Source organism: Mustela lutreola, chromosome X, assembly GCF_030435805.1.
Source record: "Mustela lutreola isolate mMusLut2 chromosome X, mMusLut2.pri, whole genome shotgun sequence".
In the NCBI taxonomy this organism is placed as follows: Eukaryota; Metazoa; Chordata; class Mammalia; order Carnivora; family Mustelidae; genus Mustela; species Mustela lutreola.
In genome coordinates this window covers 33,897,444-33,915,142 of record NC_081308.1, presented here as the reverse complement: position 1 = coordinate 33,915,142, position 17,699 = coordinate 33,897,444, and the positions used below count along the sequence as shown (strand labels likewise).

The 17,699-nt window shown below is 39.4% G+C and overlaps 1 protein-coding gene across 1 annotated transcript in view; it reads right to left on the bottom strand.

Moving 5' to 3' along the window:
• Positions 1 to 7,622, bottom strand: part of OTC (ornithine transcarbamylase) — a 62,486-nt gene extending 54,864 nt beyond the window's left edge. The window contains exon 1 of the mRNA XM_059158205.1: positions 7,386 to 7,622. Coding sequence (XP_059014188.1) covers positions 7,386 to 7,462 — 77 coding nt within the window. The 5' untranslated portion in view covers positions 7,463 to 7,622. The remainder of the gene's footprint in view (positions 1 to 7,385) is intronic.
• Positions 7,623 to 17,699: the final 10,077 nt, after the last annotated feature.

The window sequence follows — 17,699 nt, the reverse complement described above, 5'->3', positions numbered from 1 at the left end:
CACTGTAATTTAGAACATTAGCAATATTGAGAATTAAAGTGTTTTATTTTTTGTAAAAACTGTCAAGAGTAGTTTGAACCATGCATGCTCTCTTATTACATATGTTACAGAGCAAACATCTTGTCTATGCTTTGGTGAATTGCCAGGCTTTCTAAGTTTGAATCAACTTCCAACATTTTATCCTTTGCACTGAAAGTGTAAAATATGTAAAATATCTCTGATAATTTCTTGAATGTATAAGTGTTTTGCTGGTGTCAGTTCCTACATCTTTACACTTTGTGTCACAACCACTTTGCTCATTTATGTCGGTAAGTTTGTCTTTGCTCAAGACCTCTGACTGCATAGCTAGAGCCTCTCAAACAGTAGCAGCGTCAACAATCCCACCATCAGATATTTCTTCTATAAATGCATTCCCATTTGATTCAAATGTAACTGCCAATGTTATTTTTTTTATTTCTCTGCTGCATTTTGGTCTCTGTCAGGCAGTCCCTCCTTTCAGTTATTCATTTTTATCAAATGGCACATCATTTTGTCGCTGGGAGAAAAAGCAGCACAACTCTACACTTCGTTGTTCATATGTAAACTGAATAACAGATACACAGTGAACAATCACCAAAACTTGATGCGATTGGTCACTGACCATGATGTGCAGCTATTATTTACATAGCAATTTATGTACAATAACACCAGCAATGAGGTTTTTACTTTATGCAACTATTCACAATTAAAATACTATGGCAGCTGTAACTTGAACTGTGTACTTGAAAGACTGGCATTTGACTCAACTGCACTAATTGAAATTCCTGTATATTGGGACCTTGCAAAGGTAGGACTGCCTGTGCTCCAAATGCTTTCTCATTGTAGGACTCTCACATACCATTCTTTCTATCCAGAACACTATTATCTCAGTAATCCTGGCTCCTTCTCACCGTTAAGCATAAATACCACCTCTCGGGAGATTCCTTCCCTGACTGTACTAAGTAGTCTCTATTTTGCATTCATTTTGTTCATGATATTTATCAAAATATTTAAATATATATTCATGTGTCTGTTTATATTACTTACTTTTTACCTTCCCATTGAACTATATGATTGATGGCAGGGATCCTGCCTGTTTATTTATTAATATATAGGCAGTACTTATTGCAATGCCTGGGATAGAGTAGGTATTCAATAAATATTTCTCAGGTAAAAGGATGAATGAATGAAATTGTGTCTCTGGGTAGAAGTAGAATAATTTGTATAAGAATGAATTCAGCATATTTCTGAGAATGAAGGTAGAGAAATTTTCCATGATCAATTTTCAATATTCTGATCAAAGTCTGATGACAAAAAATAAAGATACCAAGAGCCCCCAAAACAGAATTAAGGTTGAGGGAAAGCAAGGGCCCAGGTTGAACACAAGGATTGAGTGTCAGGGAGGAAAACTAATTGTGGACTAGTGTTTTGCTAATGCTGAAATTCCCCATGGCTCAACTACTCTCACATAGTATTTACACTCCTGGGAAAAATAGTTGGACACATGCATGTGAAACAAGAGCATTATAACCTTGGGGCTCAGGCACACCAGTCTGAGTCAAGTCCATAACCCTGGAAAACTGATGAGAGGATCTGGTGGGACAAACTTTTGCCCATAGCACCATGAGAGCCAAATCCAAAGTGCAGGAACAGTGAACTGTACCAATACTTTGGTTCCCTCTCTCCATAAGCCCCTCTTGTACAGAATAAGTCCCTAGGGTTCTTGGGGACAAAACGGGTAGAGAGGTAGATCCTGGAAATTTTTTAAATTGCATCTCAATCAGTGAAGGGGAGTCGTACTGTTCACCACTGGAAAATCATTAAAGTAGTCACCACCTTTCTTGATTCTATTCAAGAGGTGGGGCAGGAAATGTTTGCATAGGAAAAATAGCTGTTTTTCATAGATATCGAGAACTAACCAGGAAAATTTATCACTGGAAGGAAAGCAAACACAATAGTTCAAGTTTAAGTTCCTATCCTGTTTACTGTCTCCTCATAGACCTACTCTTGGCTCTGAAATGAAGCTGCCACACCTCTTTCCTAAGCTATTTAAAAATTCGAGGAAAGTAGAAGAGTTCCACAACTGTACCATGTTGAAATGCCTCTGCCACAGACCCCCTTTTTTTCTGTATCAGACATTTCTTGCTTTCTCGTGATAAATCCATACTTGAATTAGCCAGCTAAAACCACTGGCAAAAATGGCTTCTAAGTTCTTATAGAGACCCTGAGCCTCAGTTGGAGGCAGGCTTCTCTGGTTCTGGAGCACCTGAACCAGGGCCAGAATACTATTTTAGTGTTCCCATAAAATACTTGGTTTTCTTATATTTCAGTGTGTCTCCTTGGTAAACCAGACCTAAACCACATTATCATTCTTCAGCCAACACATAATAAGGAGGATATAATATTAGAGAAAACAATGGGAACCATGTACAGATTTTCTGTCAAACTGTCATTACAGTCTGGTTAAAGCCTGAACTTTTGAAAAAAGCAGACTAGTTCCTTGCATTAATTTTATCCCTTAAAAAATAATTACAGAGATTTCTCAGCCCCAGATCACTGAATGCTAAGAAGTTAAGCCAAGGTAATAGTAGACCTTTGTGTTAGTTTTACCCAAATATCTTCCTAGCTAGAAAATGGAAGCATATTCTGTATTGGCAGAATAAAACCTTTCATTGCAAGAGTCTGCGTTTTCCAACTCTGGTAAATTGTTTGGAGCACGGGAGGAGATCTGGATGTGTTCCCTTGTATAATTGTATTTTGTTGGAAGAAAAAGTGCTTGATCTGAGTAAAATGTGGTCAGTCAGAAATAGACTTCACCAGAATAGGAAAAAATTCAGTGTTAAATGGTATCTTGATCCCCATGGAAAATTTTAGATGAAGACTTTATCTTCTGGAGGCCTAAGAGGGAGTCAGTGGGCCTTATGGCTGAGATTTTTGTGTTTCTTTAATCTTCCAGATTGGCGCAACCATTAAGGCATATTTTTTCTTATTTTTTTTTTCTTTACTGAGATATTTGGGCTGTATTTTTAAAAAGGAGATTGTGCAAGGGTAGAATGGCCAATTTGATCAGTTTGGAAGGATCAAAGTAATCAAAGCAGTGGAAGAAAAAGGGCAGTGGTTTTAATTATTCCAATTCTAGTCCTAGTTCAACTATGACCTTGGGAATATCATTTTCCATCCTTGGCCTCAATTCCTGATCTGAAAAATTAAGAAAATCAACTCAAAATCAGTGATCCTTCTTGTCTTTGTCTTCCACAACACTCGTGAAGTTTATAAACACAAGATTTTCCATGGGCCATACTGGAGCTATCTGAATTCTCAGTGACCTGCCTTTAATTTCATCCCTTTATTGCCATCTCAAGAAGTCACACTGCAGTGCATGCAAGGGACAGTGACTTTATTTTCACAAAACTCTTGAATCTCATCCTACTGATCTGAAAAAAAAAGCACCGATTAAAATTTCTTTACTTCTTTAACAATAATAATAATAGTCTCTTACTAAAAATTGACCTGCAGCCTTTCTCACTGTTGCTGCATGATCATGTGTGGTATAAGTCACTGTTGTAACTGGGTGACTAGTGGTTTCTAAGAAACCTGATATTGTCAACCCAAAATGGCGTGACTTCCCATCATCTGAAAATTGAAGAGGGTTAGCTTTGTGCAGATGTTATTAAAAGGGCTAGAACCCCAAAACTGTTGAAAATATGTATCTGCCTCTACTTATTTTTCTTTCTTTCTTTTTTTTTTTTTTTTGCTGCTCCAAGGAACATACTTTATTTTTTTTATTAATTTATTTATTTTCAGCATAACAGTATTCATTATTTTTTTTTTACCACACCCAGTGCTCCATGCAATCTGTGCCCTCTATAATACCCACCACCTGGTACCCCAACCTCCCACCCCCCCCCGCCACTTCAAACCCCTCAGATAGTTTTTCAGACTCTGAAAAACTATCTACTTCTATTTCAGTTAAATCACTAAATTACTAAAAATAACAAACCGGAAATAGACCTAAATTTTACTGTTGGCCTAGGGAAATATCATGACAAGTTTCTCAGAAACTGACTTCAGTTTTCTGAAGTCAGGAAAGATGTTTTTAAAAAGGCGTTCATTTTAACTTATGACAGAAGGTGTGAAGAATCAAAAAGGACTGTTTTCTCTCCTCTAGGCAAGAGCATGGATGGCCTATAATTGCTTCATCTGTGTGTCCATGCTTGTAGAGATAATATGAGTGTGGGATGACGGGAGCCTAATGAGTTATGTAAGCCCTTAAGAGAGGTCTGGAATGAAATACCTGAAAACCAGTCACCTCCACCCCAGTCCATAACCTCCACAGAATTGGGTGGCTTAGCTCAATATTCTCTGAAGAAATTTCTATTTGTGAGATGAAATTGAACTGCACTTACAAATTGGTCTTCTCTGATAAAGAAAGAGATTTTTTTAGTGGTTTCTTTAAAAGCTATAAGTGGTTTCCCTAATAGGCAACAAATCATGGGACACTGTCTATTATCCAAACACCGCCAGGCTCTAGAGCCTTGTTTGTGAGATGAAAAGCATATGGATTGGGTGTTTTCGGCAGTCTTGGTGTCTGATCCTATCGATTTTGGAGGAAAAAAGAAATAATAATTGACTAAAAATGATTGATTTGGGAACCTGCATGAATGGCTTCAGCCTCACTTAAGCTGTTATTTTTATCCTGTCCATGGCGATATGGCTGCTCACTTTAAATCTCTGCAGTCCCTATTTTGTGGCATTGCCACACCCTAACCACACATTTCTTATTATTCGATGGTGTTAAGATCACGTGATATGTTCTGTAGCAAGGTCTCTTCACCTTTATCAAGAGATATGGAGGAAATAAAGAGCTCAAATCTCTGTGGAAGGCTGAAAATCAAAGTAAAAGTACAATACAGGCAGAGTTGATAGGGAGTTTTCTCTGTTGTTGAGAGGTCATCAAAAGCCAGAGGTCTTACTGAAGATCAGCAATTCTGAGTTCATCTCGCTGACAGGTAGCATAGCTAAATAAAAGAACTGGAAAAAAAATATCCATGCCACAGGAGAGCAACACCATTTCAACATTATCCCATTTTCACGAAAGGCTTATGCTCTTAAGTCTCTAATGACATGGGTGATTCAAGGCTTTCATATTTTCAAATAACAAGTATCGATTTGGGCTAATTTAGACATGTTTTTGCCTCAGCCCCCATTCACTGTGAGAGATGGCTTGCCAAAACTCTGTGAATTACAGATTGGCTACTGGATATAGAAGATAGATTATTAGTAAATACCAAAGAAGCCCAATTCTTTGGAAGGGGTTTTACTTTAAAAACTTGAACTTGTTATCATTATTTTAAAAATCAGTCATCACTGTAATTTTCAAAGAAGAGTATAAGTTTAAGCTCCAAGCTCTGGTTATTCATTCAGTTGATTATTTTCAGCTCAGAGATGATTCTTTATTAGAAACCATGGAAAAAAATTTCATCATACTTTTATCTGATATAACTCAGTGGGATGGAATAATAAAATAATAAACATTCGTCTGTCACTTTACAGTTTTCACACTCATTATCTCACTGATTATCAGTAGACTGTGACTTCATGTGTCTGGTATGAGAGACTTTCCTTACCTTCTTTGCCACTCTATCCCCAACACCTTACAGATAGTGTGGCACAAAGTAGGCGCTCAACAAGTATTTAATGATTTATTGATTTTTATTGTGTTATGTTAGTTACCACACAGTACATCATTAGCTTTTGCTGTAGTATTCCATGATTCATTGTGTATAACACCCAATGCTCCATGCAGTCCATGCCTTCCTTAATACCCATCACCGGGCCAGCCCATTCCCTGCCCCTTCCCCTCTAAAACCCTCAGTTTGTTTCTCGAAGTCCATAGTGTCTCATGGTTCATCTTCCCCTCTGATTACCCCCCCCTTCCTTTTTCCTTTCCCTCTCCTAATGTCTTCCATGCTATTCCTTATGTTCCACAAATAAGTGAAACCATATGATAATTGACTTTCTCTGCTTGACTTTCAGTATTTATTAAATGAATCATTGAACCACCTTGTGATGTAAGCAGAGCAGATATTACTCTTTTTCCATTTTATAGGTGAAGCAACATTACGGAAACTTTATTGACTTGCTCAAGGTCAATATAACCAGCAAGTGGTGGTACCAGGCCTTGAACCTAGTTTAGACTCCAAAACCTGAGCTTTCCTCCACATTCTTGGGTTGTGTGCTCTAACTCTAGTACTAATCAGTAAACGCCATCATCTGCCTAGGCCTCGTTGACCTTATCTGTAAAATAAGAGAAGGCTAATATTATTCTATGGCTCTGTGGTCCCATCTAGGTCTAATACTACTGGTTTAATTTACAGTATCATCTATAATGTCATCTGGCTTCCGAGAGTCTTCTCTTCACCAAAGAAATGGTGCTTATGGCAGAGTCTAGAAAGCACAGAGCTTCCAGGTGGCCCAGAGGAGGGACTCAAGGCCACTGTCACAGGTCTGCTTCCTAACAGTGGGAGAGAACTTCAAACTAGAAGCTTCTCCCTTTAGGAAGGCAGTGAGGTTGTTTTGAGGTACCTTGTAAAGAGCCTCTGAAAAAATTCTATGGGATTGTTAACACATAATTATTCTAGAAGCCTTCTGGCAACGATGTGCACATTTCATGGCCTTCCTTCCTTGGTTAACCTATTATCCTTGTCCCCTTCCCCACAGACACACACCATGCCTCCTTCCATTGCATGTTCACTAGCTGTAAGCAAGATGTCGCTTTTATAATGAATTCACTGGAAATGGCCTCCTTTCACATGCTACCAAGAATCTCAAGGATGGATTTCAAATGTGGATTTTAGTTAAAAAAATATATTATTATCCTCAGCACACTTAACTTCCCTTTGCAGCAGCTTCGTAAATATTTATCCAGTTGTTATTTGGGGTCTTTTTATTTAAAAAAAAAAAAAGAACTAATTAATCCCCACTCCCTAGAATGATAGATTATTTTCAAGCAAACCCAAATACAAGCTGAAGGCCCTGTATAAATTAATTCTAATTTTCTTCAGGCAGTAGTCCATTTAAAATGTACACAAACAGAAGATGTCAAGAACATTTAGTCCATTTTACCTGCCGAGGTTAGCACACACACCTCCCCCACCCCGCCACACCAGCCTGCTATGAAATTTGATTATACAGGACTGAGAAATGAAAGCTCAGCTGGAATTAGAGACAGCAGGCTCAAATAAGGGTAGAACCCAGCATGACACCCTGCAGAAAGAGGACTTTTCAGGCTGCACTCCTTTGCAGACTAGAACTCCAGTTATCACTATGGTTCCTAAGTCAGACCCCAACCTCTGGCCATCACTTACCGAAAATTTCGAACCATGAAACTGTGACCATTTCTAAGAACTGCATTGTTCAACAGGATCCTCAAATTAAGCAGCATCTTCTTTTGATAATGAAAAAGATGAGTCTCTGCTCTTGAAAACGCCTCACCAAGGTAGACAGTGGGGTCCACTTAAAAGCTAAGAACGATTTCAATTGCAGTGAGAGAGCAAAGGTACTATCACCCTTCAACTACCTTATCAAATTCTCCTAGTTAGAGATACGCAGGGCAGGGTACAGGAACACTTGAACTTTAAGCCAAGCTCCACCACTCTGTGTGTGTGTGTGTGTGTGTGTGTGTGTGTGTCTGTGTGTGTGTGTGTGTGTGTCTGTGTGTAGCAGGAATCTTGATTCTTTTGGAGTACAGACTCCTCATTTTTCATAATATATTTGCACTGTCACATACTCGTATGAAGTCAATTGACAACTCATTGAGCACATGATATATGCAGGGCATTGCAGTACTGGCTGCTGCGAGCATACATAGAAATAACACTTTCAGAAAATGTGAGTCATCGGTGCAAAACCCCAGAGATAGACATGACAGCCCTGAGTATTTCCAGGGATATTACTTTTGTAACTCAAAGTCTCATCTTTCCCACAAAAACAAATAGAAAGAAGAGCCCTAGAGCTATTTTTTGGTGGCAAGAAGCTGGAGTGGGGACAGAGGTCTAATAAAAAGATCTCAGTCCTGTACCTCCCATTGTTCCTCGCACATAGTAGGTCTTCAGTAAACAAGTAGTTGCCTATTCTAGCAGGAAGCCACAATCAGTAGAAGTGGGGATGGAGTAGCATATGCTCCTCCTCCCCTGATCGCCTCTCCAGATCCCTAAGTGGTCCTCCAATACTTTACATTCATTCGTTCATCCACAATTATAAATCAGATATTTTCAAGATCAGTTTTGTGTTGGATTTTGGACTAGGCTGGAATTTCAGTGAAGGAAGATGCTCTCACTCTCACAGAGTTTACCGTTCAGTAAGGGTACATGATCTGTAAATAGATACCACAATACAGACCCAGAGGAGAGGTCCAGATAAAGTGCTGCCATATCACAGGGAAGAGAAAGTACTCTACGCTGGGAAGGGTGGGAGGCAGGAAAAGAGCGAAAGGGGTAGGGGCTGCCTCTTCTGGTCAATTGATACAACTTTAGCAAACCCAGGTGAGCACTTGCTAGAAGGGCATGCTAACGTAAAGCCTGTATCTTAGTCAAGTGTGCTACCTCCACAAACAACTCCTATTAGCAATGCTGGGGGAGAAATCAAGAAGTGTCTTCCATGTTGTGGTACAGAAGGGGGGCAGCACTTCTGAGATGCCAAAGCAACTCAGAAACCCTTGTAATTCTGTGGAGGTAGGAGCTCAGACCCCCAGAGGGGACTCAGAAAACTGAAACAACCCATAACCCTTAGGGAGGTTGGAATAGAGAAGCTGCACTGCAAGTGGGATGAGGTTGGGGCAATTTCACTGAATCTCAAGAGGTAAGATATCCAGGTAACATGTGGGAAAGCACCTTACAGGATTTGACATTAGCCCTCAGAATTCATCCAGAGGCTTTTCTTGACCCACACCATGACTCCTCTAATTCTACGTCAACTGCCTGGTTTGGCTCCCGACCTCCTTCCCTTTGTTCCCCCGGTCCTCCAGTCACTCATTTTTCTCTTCCACCAACAATAGCTGTGGCCGCTTTCGCAGGCTGGGTCTCTGTACCAGGTGGGCTCTGGAGGACAACTTTTGTCTCTGTTCCCTGACCCCAGGCATCCTAACCAGGGGAGAGGGGTTTGTTCTCTGCTTCTTTATATCAGACCCCATGGGACCTCCAGCTTGGCTTGCTCTTCTTCCAGCTTCCAACATCAGGGGGTAGGGTAGGGAATAGATGGGGTTCCTGGAGGAGGTGGCAACGATTCTTGATGAGTTGAGAAGAGTTATGGAATTGTCAAAACTGGAAGGAGGTACAAAGGATATTACAGCAAAGGAAGAAACCGGAGAGTAGACCCAAAGGAAGGAATAAATAGGGTGTGTGGGGTAACAACAACTTTCGCAGTGATGAATCCGCCTCATCATTAGCCATTCATTTTTATTTTTTTAAAGATTTTATTTATTTATTTGAGTGAGAGTGAGCACAAGTTTGGTAGGGGAGAGGCTTAGGGAGAAGCAGGCTCCCCGCTGAGCAGGGGGCCTGATGTGGGACTCGATCCCAGAGCCCTGAGATCATGACCTGAGTGAAGGCAGATGCTTAACCAATTGAGCCACCCAGGTGCCCTATCACTGACCATTTAAATGACACCCCACTACCACTCAGGAATTTATGTAAAACATAAAACCATGAGTGTTCATCTCTTGTTTGGATCCTCTTTGCATTCAGTCTCCCCCTACGTACCTGCCACTTGTTAATGAGAACACCCACAGCTGTCTGCCTAAGGACACTCCTCACCCCTGTGTGCAACCATGAGGCATATTTTACACAATCCCCTAAAGGGCCCTGGTAGTACTGAGCATTGATTACCCGTAGTTGTAACCTGTTCATCAGTGTATCCCATATTAGCTGCTGTCCCTTCATTGTCACTCTTCCCTTATTCCCCTAACCAGTGCTTCCTGGGATCATCTTCCAGACAAATCACTTGACCTCAAATTCCTTTCTCAAAATCTGCTTCTCTGGGAACTCACTATTTGCCCAGATCTACCTTCTCAGTAATTTTCCATGCTGTCTCGTGTTCTCTTCCCACAGACCCTCTTATCTCTTATTTGGTACCTGGGCTTTCAGTGTCATCATTCTTCCCCTGCCATATGGAACACTCACTCTCAGATTGAGCCCTGGTTACCTTGAAACTGGCAGTGTGCTAGTAAATGTTTAACAACCAGCTCTTAAAAAAAGAGAAGAATAGGAAAAAACCTTGTGATCCGTGGCATTGACTGATCTGTGTGGTGTAAATGCTCCCATCGTGGCCAGATTCAGGCTACCAAAGTGACATCACTGAACATGGAGTCGGGAAGAGAGGGGTAAGACTGGGTCTTGCAAGCCATTGTGAGCACACCACTGCCAGCAGCTCCCACCCTGAAAGGAGAACCCTATCTAGGTCTGGAAAGGAATATTGGAGCCAGATTGTTGAGGGCCTTGAAAGCCAGATTATGGGGTTAAGAACTTAATCTGTAGTCAAAGGAAGATTACTACAGTTTCAGAGCTGGGGCAGACAGGTGGGCATATGTTATTATCTGCATTGTATTTTGAAAATATCAACCCAGCAGCATTGTGTAAGAAGTATGGTGGACAGAAAATTGAGGCAAAGAGACAAAGGTTATTGTGCTCTAACAAGGACATGAGCACATACTGGGGATGTGGAACTAGAAAACAGGATGGATGCAAGAGGGATTTGGCGATTAGATTCCACCTATCAGAAGGATTCCACCTATCTGATAGGATTGCATCCTATCAGAACAACTGATAGTATGATGACAGAAGGGAGATGATAAAATTAATGAGACTCCCGGATTTCAAGTTTATCCTGTCATTTGACATTTGAGTCTAAAATTCCAAATGGCCAAATGTTACCATTGGGGGGGATATCAAGAATGTTAGTTTCTTGACATTTAAAGCTTATAAGCATCATGTATGAACTTGCAATATTCCTTTGAAATTGCTACTGTTTCCCTAGTGAAGTCCAGGCACTGAAGGGGGAATCAATGTGATATAAGGAATTGTGGGAAGGATGCTTGAAGATCACATGTGACCTCTGGCTGGGTTCCTAACAGATACTGAATTTGGCCAAATCACTTGGTTGCCTTAAGACCCTCAGAGTCCTCACCTGTATAAATAGAGGTTTTATAAAGTGAGCTATTACACTATTTGGGAAACTTCAACATGCTAACCAAACATGAGGTACAGTGTCTAAGTGCCTTGGCATGGCTATTGCCAAAGATCTATTGCAAATTTCAGCTCTGTACAAATAAGACATATGGCTGTTACTGCAGTGAGAAACTCTGTTTATTTCAGTGTTACTAATTACATGAATACTTTTTATAGCTGGTTGTCTGGAATCTTTAGGATCCTAAGAAACACAAAGCATTTGCATGCAGCACATGCTTCAGTTACAAGCTCTATGGGATTGTTGCTGCCGCTCTATCTTAGGCTAGATAAGGACCCAAAAAGCACATATTCCTATCTGAGACCAGAAGCCATCCCATACCCATGAAGAGAAGCAAGACCAGAGGCAATCCTGTGGCTGTGAGGAGAAGCAGCCTTAGAATGAAGCTGTGCTTTGCCAGAAAGTAAGAAGGAAGGAATTTTGGACATTTATGACATCATTGAGTTGCAGAATCAACCGACCTCATGACCCTCCCTACCACTAGACACCTTATTATATAAAGTAATAAATGTCTTTTCATTTAAGTCACTTTGGGTTGAGGTTTTTGTCACTTACAACCAAATTCATGTTAACTAATACATAATTTGGCTTAGGTTTTTGAAGGTTTATTTCTCATATAACAGCAGGGAAAGAATAATGTCCTTCAAAGACACGGGTTCTAATTCAGAATCTATCATTTATTTATTGAATGACCTCAAGCAAGTCAGTTTCCTTATCTGCAAGCAAAAGCAACACTCTTTTTCTTTTTTTGAAAAATATTTATTTATTTTAGAGAGAGAGTTGTGTGAGAGAGCATGAGTGGAAAGGGCAGAACGAAATAGAATCTCAAGCAAACTCACCTCTGAGCGGGGAGCCCCATATAGGGCTCAATCTTATGACCCTAAGATCACAAACTGAGCAGAAACCAAAAGTCCAGTGCTTAACCAACTGTGTCACCCAGGTGTCCCACCTTCGTTCTTTTTATTTTGATTAAATGAACATACTTATTATGGTGTGTAATTTAAAATTATTAAATTAGCCTGCAGTAAACTTAACCTTTTTTTGTTTTGGTGCACAGAGCTGTGAGTTGTAGTGTAGTAACAACTATCACAATCAGACATGGAACAGTTCCATCTGCCCCCCAAATACCCCTTTAAATTCGTTTGTAGTCATGCCCTCCTCTCACCCCCAATCCCTGGCACACTGATTTTTCTCTCTCTTCTGTGCTTTTCCCATTTACAGAATGTAACATAAATGGAATCATGTAGTATGTAATCTTCTGATATTAGCTTCTTTTACTCAGTGTAGTACCTTTAAGATTCATGGTATACTGTGTTTATCACTAGTTTGTTCCTTTTTATTGCTGAGAAGTATTCCTGTGTGTGTGTGTGTGTGTGTGTGTGTGTGTGTGTGTGTGTGTGTGATAGTTTGTTTATTCATTAAAACACATTTGGATTGTTTCCTAGTTTTAAAACTTATAAATAGAGTTGTTGCAACATTTGTATATAGGTTTTTGCATGAATATAGGTTTTATTTCTCTAGGGTAAATATTTAGGAATAGAGTGGCTAGATTATGTGGTAGGCATACATTTAACTTTTGAAGAAACTGCCCAGTTATTTTCCAGAGTGGCTATACCATTTTTCAGTTTCCCTAGTAATGCATGAGAGCTCCAGTTGCTCTGTGTCCTTGTCAGCACTTGGTACTATCAGATTTTTCACTGTTACCATTTAGATAGGTGTGTAGTAGTTTCTAACTGTGGTTTAAGTTTGCATTTCCCTAAAGGCTAATGATGTTAAGCATCTTTTCCATGTGTTTATTTACCATCCATATATCTTCTTTGATGAAGTATCTGTCAAATCTTTTGCCTACTTTATTTTTTGTCTATTCTTATTGAGAAATAATTAACATACATCACTGCACATGTTTAAGGCATACAGCATGATGGTTTGATTTGTATGTGTTGGGAAATGATCACCACAATAGGTATAGCTAACATCCATCTTCTCATATACATACATTAAAAATAATAAAAAGGGAAAATTTTTCTCTTTGTGATGAGAACTATTACTTTCCTACATTTCATACAGCAAGCCTATTTAATTTTTTAATTGAGTCATTTGTTTTCTTACCGCTTAGTTTTGAGTTGTTCTTTATATATTCTTGATACAAGATCTTTATTGGATATGCAGTTTGCAAATATTTTCTTTCAGTCTGCAGCTTATCTTCTCATTTTCATGATAATGTTTTTTGCAGAGCAAAAGTTTTAAATTTTGATCAAGTTGCACTCTTTTTTTTTTCTTTTTATGGACTATGCTGTCAATGCTATATCCATGAGCTCTTTGCCTAAGCCAAGGTCACAATGATTTTCTCCTGTCTTCTAAAAGTTTTATAACTTTCCAAATTACATTTAGATCTATGATCCATTCTGAGTTAAATTTTTTCTGAGGTATGAAATTTAGGTTGAGGGGTTTGGGGGGTGGACATACAGGAATTCGTTTTCCCTTTCTGTAAAAGCCCTCTATGTCCTGGGTCACATTCAATTTGCTGAAGAATCCAAAAAATCCTTGTATGTTAGTGTCCCTGGGATGCTTTTCAAACTGTAAATCTGTGTTCTATTGTATTGAATGTATTTTTTTAATATAATTTTTTATTTTTTATAAACATATATTTTTATCCCCAGGGGTACAGGTCTGTGAATCACCAGGTTTACACACTTCACAGCACTCACCAAAACACATACCCTCCCCAATGTCCATAATACCACCCCCTTCTCCCAAACCCCCTCCTCCATGCTCCTGTATTGAATGTATTTTAATGTGGCTTGGATATGCATTGGAATTGACAATAGAAAATAAATTAGAATTATGATTGTAAAATAAATCACCCATCCACTAGCTACTGTTTTTCTCTCTCGTATATATATATCACCCACAGAGCTCCTGCTTTACAGAGAATTTGAAAATTACCTTTTAATTAACAGATAGTAATAGGACTTTTTCAAAATATTGATTCAGGGGTGTTTTCTTGTTGCATCACTGCTAAGTATTTGTTCAAACATGCAGGCCCTAGGGGAAATTGTGAAATCAGTGAAGATTATCTCTCATCCCCTCTCCACTTCTTTTCCCACCATATCCTTTCAATTGAGGCATGTGAAGAAGGTAGACAGAGTCCTACATGAAAACCCAAATTCTGAACCAGAGCGTGAAATGCTGATTATCAAATTCAAGTGTAATCTCTTTTCTCTCTTGTCATAAAATCACATTTCTACTGAAGTCACTCATCTGTTAATCATTTACTCTGGCAGTTGGTGATTTTAAGCAGGACCTCGAATTTTTCAGAGCTTAGATAGGGACAGAAATCTCAAGTTTTCCTACCTGGTGTTCTTTGTTTTGTGATCTGGTAAATTCTGGCTTTAGAAGGCAATATTAGGAAATGCACACACAATTTATGAGGTAGGAAAAGGGCAAATAAATATGGTTAATGATCCAACCTTAGTGCCAGAGACAGATGAGATGTAAAAGGTGAGGTTATCTATTATGGGTGCCCTTTTATTTGCGTAAGCTCCCACCCAGAATCCTAGAGCCATCTCTTTCCCAATAGGCTGATTCCAATTCCTCCCCTCCAAAGCACAGAGGTCAATCTGTGCATAAAGGAGATTTATTAGCAGACCAAAGGCTATCAGGCATTAAGCAAACAGGGACATCACAGAGATTCAAAGTCCACCATCATACCTGATGCTCCCCAGGATGGCCAGATACTTGTAGAGTCTGAGTGCTGTGGGGGCCCTGCGAGGCTATGGGCAGTTCTTCCTGCTGCCCAGCACTTGGTCTAGAAGCACTGTCCCAAAAGTAATTACCATAGCAATATTCTCACCTTGAGCCCAAGACACAATTTCTGGATGTCCTAAAAATTCACCATTTGATTGGTGAATGCCTTCCCCACCCCTTTGTGGGTCTTGATGAAATTCTCTCTGTGGTTGCTGCCTCTCTGTGAAGTCCTGTTCATCTCCTCACAACTGTTTTATTTGACCACATCTTCTAAGCTCTGCCCTCACCTTAAGTGACTATTAAACACAGCCTTCATCTTTTAAGCCTGCTCTACTGGTAACGATTTTGTGGCCTATAAAGATGGGACCTAACCAGGGCCCAGATGATAAACTATGAGTATCTTGTCCCTAAAGTGAGAGAGAACAAGCCCTTTCCCTGGAGCTTTGTTGACTGTTTGGAGTCTGGGACAGGGGATTAGGCACCCAACATGATCAATTCCATCTTCCAGAATTCTTCAACTGGAATTCAACATCATTTCTTCCAAAGAACCAAGGAGTTCATGAATTCCCAGGTCAACCTCTATAGTTCCCCAGTGTATTACCATTAAGAAATGAGCAAATCATCTGGGAAGTCATATAAAGAGATTTAATCCAGAGATTTCAGAGTCAGTTACAGTTGAGCTTTTTATTGTGAGCAAATTACTCAGCCTCACTAAACATGTTTCATCCTCTGTTAACTGGTGGTATTATATCATGACTTTGTTGTGAAGATGAAACATGATTGATGGATATAGTGACTGATGGATATACTCCATATGCTACTTTACGCATACTATATTGCAGTAGTCTACTTTGCTTGGTGTTCAATAAATGTTAGCTTTTAGTAGTTACAGGCATCAGACCATGCAGTGAGAGCCCACACCCCCTCCCAGTTGTTGGTTTATTATAGTCACTCTCCTAAAAATAAAAGAGAGGCGCGTCCTGCTTTTTTTCCCCACCATTGTCCTCTAAACTAATGAAAATCAAGAAGAAATAAAACCAGTGTTTCTCAGTGAGGACCTATGATATGTTTTCTTCTCTCTTGTTTCTCTTCCCCCTCAATGATGGGAAAACCAGGGACTTTGTTCTCCCTCAGAACTTCACTAACTTTCCATATTCAGAGTCTTTTATTACCTCATAGTATTTTCCTTCTGGAACCCTGCCATGCTAACCAACCTATCCCATTTGAGATGGAAATAAGATAAAATAATTAATGATTAAGTGCTTTGAAAATACAAAGGGCTCTGAAAACGCCAACAGCCAGTGTTGCTTTCCAGTATAATGAAGCAGTGTAATAAAAACAGATCATAAAGTCTTTTTGATACCACAGCCACTACTCTTTTTGCCAGTTAAAATTTATAGTTGTTGCCTGTTTGTTCAAAGCAGTGAGGGACATGAAAACAGTCCAGTAAATTTTCCAAAATAGGTGTCCCTAATCAGCTGAATGCAAAAAGTCTGGAGACATCAGCAATACATTTTGTGAAATTCATATGAGAATAACACATCATAATCACCTTCAGTTTCAGATGATATGACTGACTCTTCCCCCACCCACAAGCCCTTTTTTGGCAATGAATGCTCCATTCACATCTCATGTCTTGTGTGAGTTAGTTTATATCACTACCAGGTGTTTCATGTTATTTTATTTTATTTTATTTTATTTTATTTTATTTGAGAGAGAAAGAATGAGCAGGGGGGAGGGGCAGGTTGAAGGGGAGAAGCTGACTCCTCATGGAGCAGGGAGCCTGATGTGGGGCTCAATCCCAGGACCCTGAGATCATGACCTGAGCTGAAGGCAGATGCTTAAACGACTGAGCCACCCAGGTAAAAACTACCGGGTGTTTTTTTGCACAATGCGTCATAAGAGCAGGACACTGGATACAGAGGATAAATAATCCAGGTAACCTTAGATTAGGTAGGGGGCAAAGAGTAAATGCACTACTGAGTTTAGAAGTAACTGTTTGATCAACTTAAAGTGAAAGCTATTTGCTAGTTTTCCTATTGTAATTCCAAATGGGACAATATTTTGAAGTCGCTAGGTGTAACTGCCACACCTAGAAGGCCACCTACTTCTTGGTGTTTGGGGAAGCCTGGAAATTTTAGTATGATTCTACAAATGACTAAGACATAGTGAAGAATCCAAAGAATTGGGTTTCCATTAGAGGCTCTGGACATATTCACCACCCAGAATTCAGGGTTGTTTTGGAACCCAACACATATAAAAGTGTTTAACCATTTTGAAATTGATCACAATTTTCAGAACATTTTGTGCTGTTTTTTCTTTTTCATCCCAACACTACCCTTTCATTTAACAAAGTAATATTGGCACCTGACACTCTTCCTTAACTCTACTAAGTAGTATAATTAAAAGTTATTTACGTTCAATTATTTGCTTATCTGCTTCTTTGATTGTGCTTTCTCTTTTCATCAATACCAATTTTAGCTTCATTTAATCAAAGTGGTGAAATAATTAGATAGATAAGAGATTTAAAGTAAAACTGATGTATCAACCTTGATAAGACCCTAAGGCCTCCTGGAATATTAACTTGCTTTATCACTGTTCTCCCTAAGGTTCACCTTGATTTTTATACACCTCTTAACTTGGATGGCAGTTGCTGGGGAATCTAATAAAATCAACATGAAATATCAAAAGGC